Consider the following 18191-nt stretch of genomic DNA (forward strand, 5'->3'; position numbering starts at 1 on the left):
TCTCCCCCCATTTCCCCCCCTGCCGGCCTCTTCGTCTCCCCCCATCTCTCCCCTCGCTGGCCTCTTCGTCTCCCCACATCTCCCCCCCCCGCCGGCCTCTTCGTCTCCCCCTATCCCCCCCCGCCGGTCTCTTCGTCTCCCCCCATCTGCCCCCATTCCCCCCCCGCCGGCCTCTTCGTCTCCCCCCATCTCCCCCCTCGCTGGCCTCTTCGTCTCCCCACATCTCCCCCCCCGCCGGCCTCTTCGTCTCCCCCTATCCCCCCGCGCCGGTCTCTTCGTCTCCCCCCATCTGCCCCCGTTCCCCCCCGCCGGCCTCTTCGTCTCCCCCCATCTCCCCCCCCGCCGGCCTCTTCGTCTCCCCCCATCTCCCCCCCCGCCGGCCTCTTCGTCTCCCCCTATCTCCCCCCCTGCCGGCCTCTTCGTCTCCCCCCATCTCTCCCCTCGCTGGCCTCTTCGTCTCCCCACATCTCCCCCCCCGCCGGCCTCTTCGTCTCCCCCTATCCCCCCCCCGCCGGTCTCTTCGTCTCCCCCCATCTCTCCCTGTTCCTCCCCCGCTGGTCTCTTTGTTTCCCCCATCTCCCCCCCCGCCGGCCTCTTCGTCTCCCCCCATTTCCCCCCCGCCGGTCTCTTCGTCTCCCCCCATCTCTCCCCTCGCTGGCCTCTTCGTCTCCCCACATCTCCCCCCCCCGCCGGCCTCTTCGTCTCCCCCTATCCCCCCCCGCCGGTCTCTTCGTCTCCCCCCATCTGCCCCCATTCCCCCCCGCCGGCCTCTTCGTCTCCCCCCATCTCCCCCCGCCGGTCTCTTCGTCTCCCCCCATCTGCCCCCGTTCCCCCCCGCCGGCCTCTTCGTCTCCCCCCATCTCCCCCCCCGCCAGCCTCTTCGTCTCCCCCCATTTCCCCCCCGCCGGTCTCTTCGTCTCCCCCTATCTCCCCCCCTGCCGGCCTCTTCGTCTCCCCCCATCTCTCCCCTCGCTGGCCTCTTCGTCTCCCCACATCTCCCCCCCCGCCGGCCTCTTCGTCTCCCCCATCCCCCCCCGCCGGTCTCTTCGTCTCCCGCCATCTGCCCCCGCTTCCCCCCGCCGGCCTCTTCGTCTCCCCCCATTTCCCCCCCGCCGGTCTCTTCGTCTCCCCCTATCTCCCCCCCTGCCGGCCTCTTCGTCTCCCCCCATCTCTCCCCTCGCTGGCCTCTTCGTCACCCCACATCTCCCCCCCCCGCCGGTCTCTTCGTCTCCCCCCATCTGCCCCCGTTCCCCCCCACCGGTCTCTTCGTCTCCCCCCATCTCCCCCTCCGCCGGCCTCTTCGTCTCCCCCCATTTCCCCCCCGCCGGTCTCTTCGTCTCCCCCCATCTCCCCCTCCGCCGGCCTCTTCGTCTCCCTCCATTTCCCCCCCGCCGGTCTCTTCGTCTCCCCCTATCTCCCCCCCTGCCGGCCTCTTCGTCTCCCCCCATCTCTCCCCTCGCTGGCCTCTTCGTCTCCCCACATCTCCCCCCCCCGCCGGCCTCTTCGTCTCCCCCTATCTCCCCCCCTGCCGGCCTCTTCGTCTCCCCCCATCTCTCCCCTCGCTGGCCTCTTCGTCTCCCCACATCTCCCCCCCCGCCGGCCTCTTCGTCTCCCCCTATCCCCCCCCGCCGGCCTCTTCGTCTCTCCCCATCTCCCCCCCCCGCCGGCCTCTTCGTCTCCTCCCATCTCCCCCCCTGCCGGCCTCTTCGTCTCCCCCCATCTCTCCCCTCGCTGGCCTCTTCGTCTCCCCACATCTCCCCCCCCGCCGGCCTCTTCGTCTCCCCCATCCCCCCCCGCCGGTCTCTTCGTCTCCCGCCATCTGCCCCCGCTTCCCCCCGCCGGCCTCTTCGTCTCCCCCCATTTCCCCCCCGCCGGTCTCTTCGTCTCCCCCTATCTCCCCCCCTGCCGGCCTCTTCGTCTCCCCCCATCTCTCCCCTCGCTGGCCTCTTCGTCACCCCACATCTCCCCCCCCCGCCGGTCTCTTCGTCTCCCCCCATCTGCCCCCGTTCCCCCCCACCGGTCTCTTCGTCTCCCCCCATCTCCCCCTCCGCCGGCCTCTTCGTCTCCCCCCATTTCCCCCCCGCCGGTCTCTTCGTCTCCCCCCATCTCCCCCTCCGCCGGCCTCTTCGTCTCCCTCCATTTCCCCCCCGCCGGTCTCTTCGTCTCCCCCTATCTCCCCCCCTGCCGGCCTCTTCGTCTCCCCCCATCTCTCCCCTCGCTGGCCTCTTCGTCTCCCCACATCTCCCCCCCCCGCCGGCCTCTTCGTCTCCCCCTATCTCCCCCCCTGCCGGCCTCTTCGTCTCCCCCCATCTCTCCCCTCGCTGGCCTCTTCGTCTCCCCACATCTCCCCCCCCGCCGGCCTCTTCGTCTCCCCCTATCCCCCCCCGCCGGCCTCTTCGTCTCTCCCCATCTCCCCCCCCCGCCGGCCTCTTCGTCTCCTCCCATCTCCCCCCCCGCCGGCCTCTTCGTCTCCCGCCATCTACCCCCGCTTCCCCCCGCCGGCCTCTTCGTCTCTCCCCATCTCCCCCCCCCGCCGGCCTCTTCGTCTCCCCCTATCCCCCCCCGCCGGCCTCTTCGTCTCTCCCCATCTCCCCCCCCGCCGGCCTCTTCGTCTCCCCCCATCTCCCCCCCCGCCGGCCTCTTCGTCTCCCCCCATTTCCCCCCCGCCGGTCTCTTCGTCTCCCCCTATCCCCCCCCGCCCGTCTCTTCGTCTCCCCCTATCCCCCCCCGCCGGCCTCTTCGTCTCCCCCCATCTCCCCCCCCCGCCGGCCTCTTCGTCTCCCCCCATCTCCCCCCCAGCCGGCCTCTTCGTCTCCCCCCATTTCCCCCCCGCCGGCCTCTTCGTCTCCCCCCATTTCCCCCCCGCCGGCCTCTTCGTCTCCCCCCATTTCCCCCCCGCCGGTCTCTTCGTCTCCCCCTATCTCCCCCCCGCCGGCCTCTTCGTCTCCCCCCATCTCTCCCCTCGCTGGCCTCTTCGTCTCCCCACATCTCCCCCCCCCGCCGGCCTCTTCGTCTCCCCCTATCTCCCCCCCTGCCGGCCTCTTCGTCTCCCCCCATCTCTCCCCTCGCCGGCCTCTTCGTCTCCCCACATCTCCCCCCCCCGCCGGCCTCTTCGTCTCCCCCTATCCCCCCCCGCCGGCCTCTTCGTCTCCCCCCATCTCCCCCCCCGCCGGCCTCTTCGTCTCCCCACATCTCCCCCCCCCGCCGGCCTCTTCGTCTCTCCCCATCTCCCCCCCCGCCGGCCTCTTCGTCTCTCCCCATCTCCCCCCCCGCCGGCCTCTTCGTCTCCCCCCATTTCCCCCCCGCCGGCCTCTTCGTCTCCCCACATCTCCCCCCCGCCGGTCTCTTCGTCTCCCCCCATTTCCCCCCCGCCGGCCTCTTCGTCTCCCCCATCTCCCCCCCCGCCGGCCTCTTCGTCTCCCCCCATCTGCCCCCCCCCGGGCTGGGGGGGGCTCCGAGCTCGCTCCCTGCAGGCTCCGGCCCAGGGGCTGCCCCTCCCCCCCGGGCAGCGAGGGGTTAATGCCCGGCCCCCCCCCAGCGCAGACCCCGCGGGGGGCGGGGACAGGCTCCTGCCGGGGGGGGGGCGGGGAAGGGGTCCCCCGAGCTCCCCGCGGCCGGAGAGGGGCGGGGCCGGGAGCGGCGGGCGGGGCAAGGGGCGGGGCTGTGGAGAACCCCGCCCCCAACGGAGAAGGCGGGGCAGCGCCGCCTCACAGCCCCGCGCGCGCCGCGCTCCAACGGCCCTAACGGCCGCAACCGTCACGTGCCTCCTCCTTCCCCCCCCTCCCCCCCGCGCGCACCCTGGGTACGTCACTTCCGGGGCCCGCTGCAGCGGCGGCGGGAAGCGCGGGGCAGAGCCGGTAAGAGCCGGGCGGGGCGCCCGGCCTGGCTCCGAGCCGCACCTCGGGGGGGGGAACTGGGCCGAGACCCCCCCGCCGGGCCGGGGGCGGGGCCTGCGCTGGTTGGTCCCGGTTCGGCCTCCGTAGTGGGCGGGGGGGGGGGGGGTTGAAGTGTCTCTGGTCCCTGGGAGAAGCGGGGGGGGGGGGCACCTGCCCATCCCCCGCTGCTGCCCCCGCCCATCCCCCGCTGCTGCCCCCGCCGCTGCCCCCGCCCATCCCCCGCTGCTGCCCCCGCCCATCCCCCGCTGCTGCCCCCCTTCCCTGGTCCAGGCACCGCCCCCCCCCCGGGCCCCTTCAAACTGCCCCCCCCGCGGCCCGTGTGAAGGGGGGGGGCCCACTTTGTGCCTGTCTGTGCTGGGCAGTCCCATAAAATCCCTTCAAACGGCCCCCCCTCCCCCTCCCCCATGAAATCCCCCCCCCGCCCGCTCCGGGGGGGTTTCTCGCCTCTTGTCAAAGGGGGGGTTTGTGACCCGTCCCCCCCCCCCCAACTGATGGCTAGAAAATATCCCCCAAATCCCCCCCCCCCACTTGCTCCCTCCTCGTCCGCTCGACCGGGCTGGGCCCCGAGCGTTGGGCCCCGTCCCGCCAGCGGTAACGTACGACCCCCGCCTGCGACTTCGCCCTTGCCCCCCGCGCGCCAGCCGGGGGGTGCGTTTCCCTGCCAGCGCGGCCTCTTCTCGCTCGGTCCCTCGGCCCAACGGCGACGGGAAACGCCCTCGGGTTTCCCCGCTGACCCACACCTGGCCCGCGCGGCGCCGAGGAGGTCTGGGGGGCTTGGGGGTTTTCCCCCCACTTGCCTGGCCTGGCGGCGGTGGGTTTTATTCTGTGGGTTGTGTTTTTCTACGTATAGATTGCATCGCACCATAGAAACGTAGGGCTGGCCAGGACCTCAAGACGTCAGCAAGCCCAGCTCTCTCTGCCGAGGCAGGACCAAGTGCAGGTAGATTATCTCCGACAGAGCTTTGTCCTCCCGGCTCTTAAAAACTTCCAGAGAGAGAGACTCCACAGCCGCCCTTGTGAGACTCTTCCAGAGCTGAGCTACCTTGGCCCTGGGGCCACCCACACAGACCTTAGGGGTGAGCAGCTCTGGAGAGAGAGAGAGGAGACCCCAGTGAGTGGGCAGCTGGGTAAATAGACGAAAGTTGGGAGGAGAAACATTGACGTGCCCAAGGTCACGCAGGCTGTCCGTGACAGAGCTAGAAAGAGATCCCAGTTCGAGTGCTGTTTGGGGTACTGAAGGTCTCTGCCACGCCGGTGTTTTAGGCACTGGTGCAAACCCTTAGTACAGACACAATTTACACTAGTGCAGTCTGATTGGCACGGGTGCACCATGTCCCAGTCGGACGGTTTGGGGTGGGGAGGGGGACAGTGACCTCACTGAGGCCTGGGGCTGGCTGAACGGTGCAGCTGGTAACGGAGGGGCAGCAGTGAGTGCTGGAGGTACGAGCCAGGAGCACAGCCCCACAGGACTGGACACTGACTTCTCCTGACCCGGGGGACACCCCCCCCCCAGCTGTGTGCAGGGACGGCAGCTGAGCTGCCCTGCCAGGACAGCCTGTGCATCCCTGGACAAACCACCTCTTCCCGCAGCCTAATACAGTGGGGTCTGGGGACCTTTCCAAGCTGAGAGTGTTGGGGCTCTGGAGTTTGCACAGTCTGTTCCTGGCTCTGTCACTGATCTGCTTGGTGACTTTGGGGAGTCCCAGCCCCTCTCTGTTTTCCTCCTACCCATTGTCTACTTGGATTGTGATTGCTTTGGGGGAAGGACTGTCCTTCTCTGTCTGTGCAGTGCCCAGCACAATGGGGGTGCTGATCTCAGTCAGGCTCTCTGCCAAGCGCAGCACAATGGGGCCCTGATCGCCGTCAGTGTATCCTCAAATCATTATTTAAAGACTTCAAATTACAAAAAAATCCACCATTTACATTAGTTTAAACCTGCAAATGACCCATGCCATGCCCCATGCTGAAGGGGAAGGGAAAAAAACCTCAACCCTCTGGGTCTCTGCCAATCTGAGTCTGTGCAAAATTCCTTCCCATCCCCAAATATGGCAATCAGTTAGACCCTGAGCATATGGGCAAGAGCCAGCAGCCAGACACCTGGGAAAGAAGTCTCTGTAGTAACTCAGAGCGCTCCCCATCTAGTGTCCCATCACCGGCCTTTGGAGATATTTGCTGCTAGCAGTCGCAGATCAGCTACATGGCATTGTAGGCAGTCCCATCGTACCATCCCCTCCATAAAGGTATTGAGCTCAGTCTGGAAACCAGTTGGTTCTTTTGCCCCCACTGCTCCCCTTGGGAGGCTGTTCCAAAACTTCACTTCGATGGTTAGAAATCTTCGCCTAATTTCAAGCCAAAACTTACTGATGGCCAGTATCCATTTGTTCTAGGGTCAACATTGGTGCTTAACCTAAATAACTCCTCTCCTTCCCTGGTATTTATCCTTGTGATGTATTTATAGAGAGCAATCCTATCTCCCCTCAGCCTTCTTTTGGTTCGGCTAAACAAGCCAAGCTCTTTGAGTCTCCTCTCATAAGGCAGGTTTTCCATTCCTCGGGTCATCCTAGTAGCTCTTCTCTGCACCAGTTCCACTTTGAATTCATCCTTCTTAAACATGGGAGACCAGAATGGCCCACAGTATTTCAGATGAGGTCTCATCAGTGCCTTGTATAACAATACTAACCCTTCCCTCTGTCTCCTGTAAATACTTCGCCTGATGCATCCTAGGACTGCATTAACCTATTTCACGTCCGCATCCCATTGGCAGCTCATAATTATCTTGTGATCAACCAATATACCTAGGTCTTTCTCCTCCTCTGTCACTTCCAACTGATAAGTCCTCAGCTTATTTGCAAAATTCTTGTTGTTAGTCCCTAAGTGCATAATTTTGCACTACTGATTTTCATCCCATTTTCTATTACTCCAGCTTTCAAGGTCATGCAGATCTTCTTGGATGATATTCCTGGCCTCCTCCATGTTAGCAATCCCTCCCAGCTTTGTGTCACGCTCCCACTTTCTGTGCCAAGGTCACTAATAAAAATATGAAATAAGATTGTTCCCAAGACTGATCTCTGAGGAACTCCACTAGTAACCTCCCTCCAGCCTGACAACTCACCGTTCACCATGACCTCTTGTAATCTCCCCTGTAACCAATTCCTTATCGACCTTTCAGTTCTCATATTATTCTCCAATTTAACGAATAGTTTCCCATGTGGAACTGTATCAGATACCTTAATGACATCCAGATAGATTAGAGCTACTGCATTTCCTTTGTCCAAAAAATTAGGTTTCTCACAGAAGGAGATCAGGTTGCTCTGGCAGGATCTACCTTTTGTAACACCATGTTTTATTTATTTACACTGCTGAAGGCTGGAAGGAACTGTTAGCAATAGGCTGAGAGTGGCCATGTGGAGGTGGGGGAAGGGATGGCAGACCGTGCGGAGGTGGGAGGGGACGCGGTGTTGGATTTTGTTTTGTAGGAGTCCATGTCTCTGCTCCCTGTGGCCGTGGTGGCTTCCGTACCAAAGCAGCATGTCAGCGGAGCAGACGCACACACCATAGCTCCATCTGGAACATGCGGCGTTCACTGCCAGACGGGATGGGCGATTTTTCAGGGGCCCAGCTTGATATGCCTGGCTGGGGTGGATCCAGTTGGACGGGGGTCTGGGGCTCTGATAGTTTGGGATGTTCCTTTTTGCATAGTCAGTTTTTTCCCTTTATTGTTTTCCTCCTGCCTGTGCCCGAGGCCACTCTCTTCTTAACTTGTTTTTGTTATTTCAGTTTCAGTTTTTAAATGAGATCTAATAATTGCAAAGCTGAATGAAAGATAAACCAAACAGAACCATTTGAATTTTGGCACATACCTGGTAGAACTACACCTCATGAGGGTACGCTGTAATTACTTGGTTACCTATAGCATTTTCTGGTGGGGTGGATGAAGCAATGTCAAAGAGCCAAAGTGCTTTTTAGGGCAAAAGGGCTTGTCAGGTGTTTGCTCTCTAGGGAGCATGCCACTGGCCAGGGCTTGCAGACTTTCAGGAGTGGGGAGCTGGATAGTATTTACTGATCTCAAAATAAAAGGTTAAGATGGCTGGTTCATAATATCCGATGAAATCTTCCAAACTATTATAGAAATAGACCCTAATGCTATTAAAGCAACATGGTATTAATACTGATTCAAAACCGAAATTAAAATAACGAGATAAACGCATGAGAACTGAACTGACACCTAATTTCCATGTCTTAATGCCTGAACTTTTGACACTCACTCACACCATCTTTTTTTTTAAAGCTATGCACCGCACACAGTCAAGTTAATGAAGGAAAGCACACCAATTATTGACTGCTTTGTGTTGCATTAGCAACTGATTAAGTACCTAATTAAAACTGTACCACTGTAAGTGGAAACGCCTCAACAGAGCTTCGCTCCAATGTGTTTAAATCTGAATGAAAAGTTTCTAAATTAAATACATGGCAGGATGGTAAACAGGGGGAAACACAGAAGTGCCTCTACCGAGTCCTGTTGACTTCTTGTCCCAACCCCCTGCATAAGTTCTGGCCTCTTGGTCAACTGAGCTCCCAGTCCCACATCAGCTGTGCCCTCTCCTAGCCTAACCCGTTTCTACTGCAGTTCTTCATCCCCCTCGTCCAGGCAGGGGGTTGGTGCTGCAGCCCCTAAGGCACCTGCATCAGTCACTGTCTCGCATGCTGGGGCTATTTAGATTTCAGGGAACAATTTATCAGCGTTACCCTCTCTGGGAGGTGGGAGAGAGGAGAGACTGAGACGGAGTTTGCTCCCCACACTCTGTAAGTCTCCATGTTACCTCATCCTCCACCCTCCCCCATGTGTCTCTGCTCATGTGTGAGAGTGTCACCTTCTGATCATAATGCCACTGGCCTCAGCAGAGCTCCCAGACAGGAGCTACATCACGATGGGGTTACGCTACTGAGAGTAAAATACATCACAGGGAGGATGTAATTATCCTCAAAGCAAGCATTTCACTTCCTAGACTGTAAAGTACTTCATTACTTAAAAATACACTTGAAAGGATTGGATTTTTATGAATAAATTGCAGTAAATGTTGACTTCACTGTACAGGTAAAATATAGAAATGCTTCTGGAGAAAGTCAAGTTTGATTTACGAATATTTACACTGTATGTTTTGCATGTGACTGTGACGAAGTGGGACTGTTCTTAATGTTTCCTCTGAATAGTGTGGGGGTGCCTCAGTTTCCCCTAGGCATTCTTAAGTATCTAGGGGGTGGAGTAAGGGTGTATGATCATTGCAGAGCCCTAGAGGGCAGGTGTGTGCAGGAGTCTGGACACAGAGAATGGCCGACACCCTGTTTCCTGGCAACTGATGGCCTGGGCCCTTCCCCCCTGCAAGGTGAGAGCTGAAGGGTTGGAGAACAAAGGAATCAGGTGACCACCTAGCCCGGGAAAGGAACAAAGCCCAGAGGAGGAGGGGCTGGAGGGAGTTTTCAGTTTGGGGCTGGCTGGGACATGGAGTGAAGGGCAGATGGGGTTGTCTGGCTCACTGGCCCCCAAAATGGACCCAGCTGAGGGGTCCTGTTCTCTGCACCTACAAGCTCTGTGTTAGACCATGTTCCTGTCGTCTAATAAACCTTCTGTTTTACTGGCTGGCTGAGAGTCACGTCTGACTGCGAAGTTGGGGTGCAGGACCCTCTGGCTTCCCCAGGAGCCCCGCCTGAGCGGACTCACTGGGGGGAAGCACACGGAGGGTCAGAGGATGCTGAATGCTCCGAGGTCAGACCCAGGAAGGTGGAAGCTGTGTGAGCTGTGTGTCCTGAAGACAGGCTGCTCACAGAAAGGCGACTACCCCAGAGTCCTGACTGGCTTCATGGGGAGCAGTTCCAGAGCATCGCCCAGGGACTCCGTGACAGTGACATTGACAATTTGTGTTTGAACAGTTACAAAGATTTGGCTTTTTAAATCTCAACATTTACTGTAATTAAATAATTGTTGTCTGACCACCCCCATAACTTCCCACAGATCTGAACATTGAAATTGTAAACATTGAAAAAAAGGCTTAAAAATAATTATCGATATCATCTATTGAAATTAAAAAAAGAAATAGACAAAATGAATTTTGCCAAACCCACTTAACAGCAATCGCAATACGCTAGGGTTGGAAATTCACAGTTAAGGCACCCAACCTTAATTCTGCCATGTAGGTCCCATGGCAGATGGCTCTGGCAGCATCAAGTGGGTCCACCACTTCTGATGAGCTATAAATATCAAAGGGACTCAGCTACTGATCCTGCAGTGAGTTTCTGCCCCTCCCTACTTTCTATAGCAGTACTTGTAAGAACAGGCCAGGGAAACATGTTAATACTTTGAACCAAAATCCAGAAGCTGCTGAGTATGCACAAGTTAAAATGAAACCAAGGCTCCGTTTCTCCAAGGACCTGGCCCCTAGTGCAAAATAATAGACACTCCCCAGAAATTTGAAATGGCCACTTCATAAGTGATAGAATCTTTTTTATCTCTTGACTTGTGGGAATTACCAATAAAAGAAAGAACCCAGTGAAGGTGATACCATGAGGGAAAGAGCTCATGTGTCTTTACAAATTGGTATAATGTAATCTGGAAATTTATACAGGAAAATGCTTTATTTGTAGCCCTATGGCGATTGCCTGTACCCTGTAGGGACCTTAATTCTGCCCAATCCCAGCTGCTTCTGTCCCGCTCCATACCCCCAAATCTCTTCATCCCTCCAACTATCAGCTGCCAGTTTTCCCTCCTGCTACCCCTTCCTCACTGGCAGAGAAACTCTAAGCTCTATCCCCTTCTCTTGGCCTCTGAAAGTTGCCTTGCCCAGGGCTTTGCAGCCTGTGTGAAAGCTCATAACTGGTCAAGTGAAACTCAGTGAAGGCCAGAGCCCCGAATGCTGCCAGCCCTCTCTTTGGGGCTGGAGGTGCTCCACAGACTGTTCCCTTCCCAGGGTGGACCCCTTCTGAGTAGAGAAGGTCTCTCCTGTTAACTCCTGCTCCAGTCCTGGCATTGCAGGTGTGGAGGGACTGGGCCAGTCCAGACTAAAGCAGCAGTTTAACCCCTTCTGTGCCAGTGTGGAGTTTATATAGCCTTTCACAGGCACCCAGGCCCAGGGAATGGCCCCCTATCAGCCCCATGGTGGGGTGACCAACTGGCAGCATTGCCTTTGAGGGTGCTGTTCAGCTAATGGGAGGTCAAGAGCACAACAAGAGTCTTTTGTCTTTTTCAACATCCCGTAATGTTGATCTTAAATACAAAAAAGAAGCTTACAAGAAGTGGAAGATTGGACAAATGACCAGGAATGAGTATAAAAATATTGCTCGGGCATGCAGGAGTGAAATCAGGAAGGCCAAATCACACCTGGAGTTGCAGCTAGCAAGAAATGTTAAGAATAACAAGAAGGGTTTCTTCAGGTATGTTGGCAACAAGAAGAAAGTCAAGGAAAGTACGGGCCCCTTACTGAATGAGGGAGGCAACCTAGTGACAGAGGATGTGGAAAAAGCTAATGTACTCAATGCTTTTTTTGCTTCTGTATTCACAAACAAGGTCAGCTCCCAGACTACTGCACTGGGCAGCACAGCATGGGGAGGAGGTGACCAGCCCTCTGTGGAAAAAGAAGTAGTTGGGGACTATTTAGAAAAGCTGGACGTGCACAAGTCCGTTGGGCCGGATGTGTTGCATCCGAGAGTGCTAAAGGAGTTGGCGGATGTGATTGCAGAGCCATTGGCCATTATCTTTGAAAACTCATGGTGATTGGGGGAGGTCCCGGACGACTGGAAAAAGGCTAATGTAGTGCCCATCTTTAAAAAAGGGAAGAAGGAGGATCCTGGGAACTACAGGCCAGTCAGCCTCATCTCAGTCCCTGGAAAAATCATGGAGCAGGTCCTCAAGGAATCAATTCTGAAGCACTTAGAGGAGAGGAAAGTAATCCGGAACAGTCAGCATGGATTCACCATGGGCAAGTCATGTCTGACTAATTGCCTTCTGTGATGAGATAACTGGCTTTGTGGATGAAGGGGAAGCAGTGGACGTGTTGTTCCTTGACTTTAGCAAAGCTTTTGACATGGTCTCCCACAGTATTCTTGACAGCAAGTTAAAGAAGTGTGGGCTGGATGAATGGACTATAAGGTGGATAGAAAGCTGGCTAGATTGTCTGGCTCAACGGGTAGTGATCAATGGCTCCATGTCTAGTTGGCAGCCGTATCAAGTGGAATGCCCCAAGGGTCAGACCTGGGGCCGGTTTTGTTCAATATCTTCATAAATGATCTGGAGGATGGTGTGGATTGCACCCTCAGCAAGTTTGCAGATGACACTAAACTGGGAGGAGAGGTAGATACGCTGGAGGGCAGGGACAGGATACAGAGAGACCTAGACAAATTGGAGGATTGGGCCAAAAGAAATCTGATGAAGTTCAACAAGGACAAGTGTAGAGTCCTGCACTTAGGATGGAAGAATCCCATGCACCGCTACAGACTAGGGACCGAATGGCTCGGCAGCAGTTCTGCAGAAAAGGACCTAGGGGTTACAGTGGACAAGAAGCTGGATATGAGTCAACAGTGTGCCCTTGTTGCCAAGAAGGCAAATGGCATTTTGGGATGTATAAGTAGGGGCACAGCGAGCAGATCGAGGGACGTGATCGTTCCCCTCTATTCGACACTGTTGAGGCCTCATCTGGAGTACTGTGTCCAGTTTTGGGCCCCACACGACAAGAAGGATGTGGAAAAATTGGAAAGAGTCCAGCGGAGGGCAACAAAAATGATGAGGGGACTGGAACACATGACTTATGAGGAGAGGCTGAGGGAACTGGGGATGTTTAGTCTACGGAAGAGAAGAATGAGGGGGGATTTGATAGCTGCTTTCAACTCCCTGAAAGGGGGTTCCAAAAAGAGGATGGCTCTAGACTGTTCTCAATGGTAGCAGATGACAGAACAAGGAGTAATGGTTTCAAGTTGCAGCAGGGGAGATTTAGGTTGGATATTAGGAAAAACTTTTTCACTAGGAGGGTGGTGAAACACTGGAATGCGTTACCTAGGGAGGTGGTGGAATCTCCTTCCTTAGAAGTTTTTAAGGTCAGGCGTGACAAAGCCCTGGTTGGGATGATTTAATTGGGGATTGGTCCTGCTTTGAGCAGGGGGTTGGACTAGATGACCTCCTGAGGTCCCTTCCAACCCTGATATTCTATGATTCTATGATAATAGTCTATCTGGTGTTGATGGACCTTTCCTGCCAGGCAGGATGTAATTCATTCTGTTGCCAAACAGCCCTTCACCTAGGTAAAGTCTCTCTCCTGTCTGGTGATTTACAGAGCCACAGAGGCTCGAAGTGCAGCTAGTCAGATATTAATCCAGGTAGCAACTCACAAGCATTCAATAAAGTCTAAACACTAAACACATTCTTATAATTCTCATACCTGTTTTAACAATACTAACACAGGTGAGCCAGACAGATTCCAGCTCTGCATTTGTCCATGCTCATTTAAGACATGGGGGCTTTTGCAAGAGCTAAAACCTCATCTGCCATTGTCACAGGCAGAATGGGCAGGGATGGTGTCTCTAGCCTCTGTTTGCCAGAAGCTGGGAATGGGTGACAGGGGATGGACGCTTGATGATTCCCTGTTCTGTTCATTCCCTCTGAAGCACCTGGCATTGGGCACTGAGCTAGATGGACCATTGTTCTGACGCAGTGGGCTGTTCTTATGTTCACAGTCTCTATCCGAAGTATCTACTCATTTGGACTCACTGGGGAACCACAGAAAGAAACAAAGTGTGCTGAGGCAAGAAGGCCCAGTCTCAGAGCCCCTGGGGTCACGCCTGCCAAAAGCTAAAACTAGGCCCATCCCATGAAAGGGGGCACTCCCAGGAGAGACTGTATAAAGGCTGGAGCATCAAACAACTTTGTAAACCTGAGACAGCTGCCTTGGGGACAATGACGGGAAGAATCCCCCAAAGGGACTCCTTTGATTCTGCTGTTCTCTGGCCTTTGGTTCATAGAACTGGAAGGGACCTTGAGAGGTCCCTCTAGTCCAGTCCCCTGCACTCAAGGCAGGACTAAATATTATCTAGACCATCCCTGACAGGTGTTTGTCCAGCCTGCTCTTAAAAATCTCCAATGATGGCGATTCCACAACCTCCCTCGGCAACTTATTCCAGTGCTTAACCACACTGATAGTTAGGAAGTTTTTCCTAATGTCCAACCTAAGCCATCCTTGCTGCAGTTTAAGCCCATTGCTTAATTATTACTTCTTGTGTCTTGCTTACAATACTCCTCGTAATACATCCAAGAATGATATTTGCTTTTTTTTGCAACAGTGTTACACTGTTAACTTATATTTAGCTTGTGATCCATTTTGACCCCCCCAGATCCCTTTCTGCAGTACTCCTTTCTAGGCAGTTGTTTCCCATTTTGTATCTGTGCAACTGATTGTTCCTTCCTAAGTGGAGTACTTTACATTTGTCCTTATTGAATTTCATCCTATTTATGTCAGACCATTTCTCCAGTTTGTCCAGATCATTTTGAATTTTAATCCTATCCTCCAAAGCACTTGTAGCTCCTCCCAGCTTGGTATTCTCTGCAAACTGGATAAGTGTAACAGAGAGTCTCTGATACTGGGAGGGTTTCACCATGTCTCAGGGTTACATCCTGGTGGGAGGGAGCTAGGCCAGTACTGGAATAAGGTCACTCTGTGCTTCACAGTGTGGCAGAACCTAGAATGTCCATTAGCAGGGAAAAATCCTGGGGGGAATTGTCTTGTGGAATGGACAAAAGCCCCACCTGAATTATCTCACGTTGCCCTTCTCGCCCTGGCAGGCTACAGAATAACGTCCATGTTTCGCTCCAGATCATCCCATCCTCCCAGGGGGAAGGAAATGGCTGCAATGGAGCTGGCTCAGGTAAGCAATTATCAGGGAGCTGGTGGTGGGCTCCGCTTTGAGGGAGCGGAGCAGTACAGGCAAAAGAGGGTGGGAGCTGCTAGAGATGGTGGGAGGCAGGAAATATCTAGCGTGGGAAAAGGGAGGGGACAGGTTGTGACATACCTGCTGAGAGTTGTGTAATCTAGGGTGTGATGAGTTGTCACCCCGGGATGCAGTCTGGGGGGCTTCTGGGAACTGCTGTGCCCTCTAACCCTCAAGCTGGGCTGGCCCTTCTCACACTGCATTCTGGAGATTCAGCCAGCCTCTCCAGGCCCTCTTATCCCAATATGACAGCAGATGGCGCCATGCATCCAACTAAGCTACCTGAGTGCTTTACCTAAGCCACTCAAGGACAGATAGAAGACATCAGCCAATTTCCCAGCTCCCCAACCTTGCACACCTGCTGTAGTATAAATCCAGAATTATACCGTCTTATAGTGCACAGGGATCTCTATAATGTAAGCTCATTAATATAGTTTGCCTTTCCCTCAATATGGGGTAGATATGCACAACAAGCTTGTGCTAACCAAGCTGAGATTTTCCCCAGACACTTCACTCAAAATACACTGGTTAAGATAAAGCATAAAACAAGTTTATTAACTACAGAAAGATAGATTTTACGTGATAGCAAACAGATCAAAGCAGATTACTTAGCAAATAACCAAAAACTCAGACTAAGTCTAACATACCAGATGGATAGAATTTGAATTAGGAATTTCTCACCCTGACTAATGATAGAAGCAGTCCGCCAAGTTTCCATACACAAGCTAGAAATCCCTTTGAACTGGGGGAAGTGCTGATCCTAGGGTAGTCTTTGTTCCTCAGGTGTGTCCAGTAGTTCTCTTGTGTGGGGAATGAGGCTAAGAGATGATGTCACACCGCACCTTATGTAGCTTTTCCATATGGCAGGACCCCTTTGTTCCAAACTCAGTTCCCAGTCCAGTTAGTGGAAAAATACACGTACCAAAATGGAGTCCAGTGTCATGTGGTCTGGTCACATCCCTGCTGAGTCATAGTAGCCATAACTCATAGACTGGCTGAAACATTCACAGGAGGGCTAAACTCTTCCACGGTCCATTGTCTTTGTTGATGATCCATCAGCACTGTCTGGCTTCGTCACTGTTGTACCTGAAAGGCTAGTTGTGGGTGTTACCCCGAGTAAGAACATTTAAAATACAAATACATAGTCAATGTCCATAACTTCAGATACAAACATGATCCATGCACACAAATAGGATAATCATATTCAGCAAATCATAACTTTTCCAATGACACCGCACATGATGCATCTTGCACAAAATACATCATAATTATGTCCTAATCATTTTATAATCATACCACTATGCTGAAAGTGGGGTGTAGTGTCAGGGCCTGATTTCAAAGCACTGGAGTTGGGAATGGAACTTCCCCTCTTTGTGGAACAGGAAATAACCCTCCAGCCAGAGCTGGGAAAACTTCCCAGACTCCCAGTGCTGGAGCCTGAATCTACCGACAGTTCATTAGTTCCTGCCCCTCCCCCCCAATATTTGTGGCAACTGCAGACTTTATCAGTGATGATTTTATATTCTCTTCCAGGTCATTAATAAGAATGTTAAATAGCACAGAGCCAAGAACCAATCCTTGTGGGAACCCCCTAGGAAGAAATCCACTCGACCATGGTTCCCCATTTACAATCACAGTTTTTAATCTATTTAATGTATGCTGTGTTTCCATATTCGCTGCTCCATTAACTTGCCCAGTATCGATGTCAGACTAACACTCTTGTAATTAGCTGGGTCATCTCTTTTACATGTTTTAAATATTGGCAGAGCATTAGCTTTATTCTAGTCTTCTGGAATTTTCCCAGTGTTCCAAGTCCTAATTAAAATCAACATTAACAGTCCACCACGCTCCTCCACCAGGTCTTTTAAAACTCTTGGATACAAGTTATCTGGACCTGCTGATTTAAACACGTCTAACTGTAATACCTGCTGTTTACCTTCCTTGTGAGTTATTGTTGGAATGGAACGACTGTCATCGTCAAGATCTTATGATATGAGTACCTCATCTGTTTTTCTCCAAATCCAGGAGAGAAATATTTATTGAACACTTTTACCTCTTCTGCATTATTTTTGATAATTCTACCATTTCCATCTAGTAATTTTACCACTACCATTGTTAGGGATTAATTTTGTACTTAATATACTTTTAAAATCTTCCTTCTTATTTTCATTAATTGGTCATTGTTTTCTGATAGCTTCCCTTACCAATTTTCTACAGTTCTGACCTTGTAACTTTTATTCTTTACTATTGACTTCCCCTTTCTTCCATATATTTTATTGGGAGAGTGTTGGGATTCCTACCAGGGAGCCACCAGCAGGGTCCAGAGACAGCACCATCTCCTATATCAAGCTCTGGTTAGTAGGTATGTGATAAATGTGAAGACCCTGCCTCCATCTGTCAGCTGGGAGACACAAAGTTTCTCTCTTTCTACCCTCTTATGCTTCCTGGTGCTCTAAGCAAGGTGTTGTGGGGCTCTGTTAACATGTGCCTCCTGGAGCTTCCATTTACCTGGTGCTGCTGTTCTGTGAATAGTGGGGCTGTGACTGGGGCAGCAGGTACTGAGTGTTTGACTCTTTCTCTTTCAGGGGCCGGTGACTTTTGAAGAGGTGGCTGTGTATTTCACCAGGGAAGAATGGGCTCTGCTGGACCCTGTTCAGAGAGCCCTCTACTGGGATGTCATGCAGGAGAACTATGAGACAGTGGTCTTGCTGGGTAAGGAGTCTTGTCCCCTCGGTTATTAGAAGCTGTGGGATCTCTAAAGAACCTGAGTAGTAATAACTTTATACCTTTATTCATCATACAAGTTTTGACATGTTTCCTTGGTCCCCTTTGTTTTGCCTGATCTCCCATCCACTAGAATAATTTTTGGATATGTGCCTTTTTGGTGTCAGCATTCATTTTAAAAGTGCATATAATGTATCCTTATTGGCTACATTGATAACTGTAGCTTTCATGCCTTTTCCTCATTTTAAGAGGAAAATATGCCGCCTGTAGAATTCTAAATTAGGTAAATAGGTGTATGGCTCATGCACGGCTTGTGTGACAGTCTGACGAGCTCCTCTTTTGATAGGCGAACGTATAATGTTGCCATTCAGGACCCCATGGGTGAAGGGATAACAGAGCCGTAGGAGTGGACGAGAAGGGGGGAGTAGATAATTCTGGGGTGCCAGGACATGGGGAGGGTGTGTGCAGGGTTAGAGCTAAGAAGCAGCAGGGAGGGATGAGGTAGTGAGAGACGAGGAGAGAATCAAGAAGCTGCCAAGGCTTGACAAAAGCCTGGCTGGGATGATTTAGTTGGGGTTGGTCCTGCTTTGAGCAGGGGGTTGGACT

The 18191-nt window shown here is 53.6% G+C and overlaps 2 protein-coding genes across 2 annotated transcripts in view; one reads left to right on the forward strand and one right to left on the reverse strand.

Moving 5' to 3' along the window:
* Positions 1-18191, reverse strand: part of LOC140904241 (uncharacterized) — a 283075-nt gene that overhangs the window by 102729 nt on the left and 162155 nt on the right. The gene's annotated exons all lie outside the window — the stretch shown is intronic.
* LOC140904264 (uncharacterized) overlaps positions 3801-18191 on the forward strand; it is a 51799-nt gene continuing 37408 nt past the window's right edge. Inside the window, 5 exon segments of the mRNA XM_078850794.1 lie at positions 3801-3857; positions 4747-4836; positions 7373-7780; positions 14716-14798; positions 17447-17573. Of these exon segments, the coding sequence (XP_078706920.1) occupies positions 14733-14798; positions 17447-17573 (193 nt within the window). The 5' untranslated portion in view covers positions 3801-3857; positions 4747-4836; positions 7373-7780; positions 14716-14732.

The sequence above is a fragment of the Lepidochelys kempii genome, chromosome 28, assembly GCF_965140285.1.
Source record: "Lepidochelys kempii isolate rLepKem1 chromosome 28, rLepKem1.hap1, whole genome shotgun sequence".
Classification (NCBI taxonomy): Eukaryota; Metazoa; Chordata; order Testudines; family Cheloniidae; genus Lepidochelys; species Lepidochelys kempii.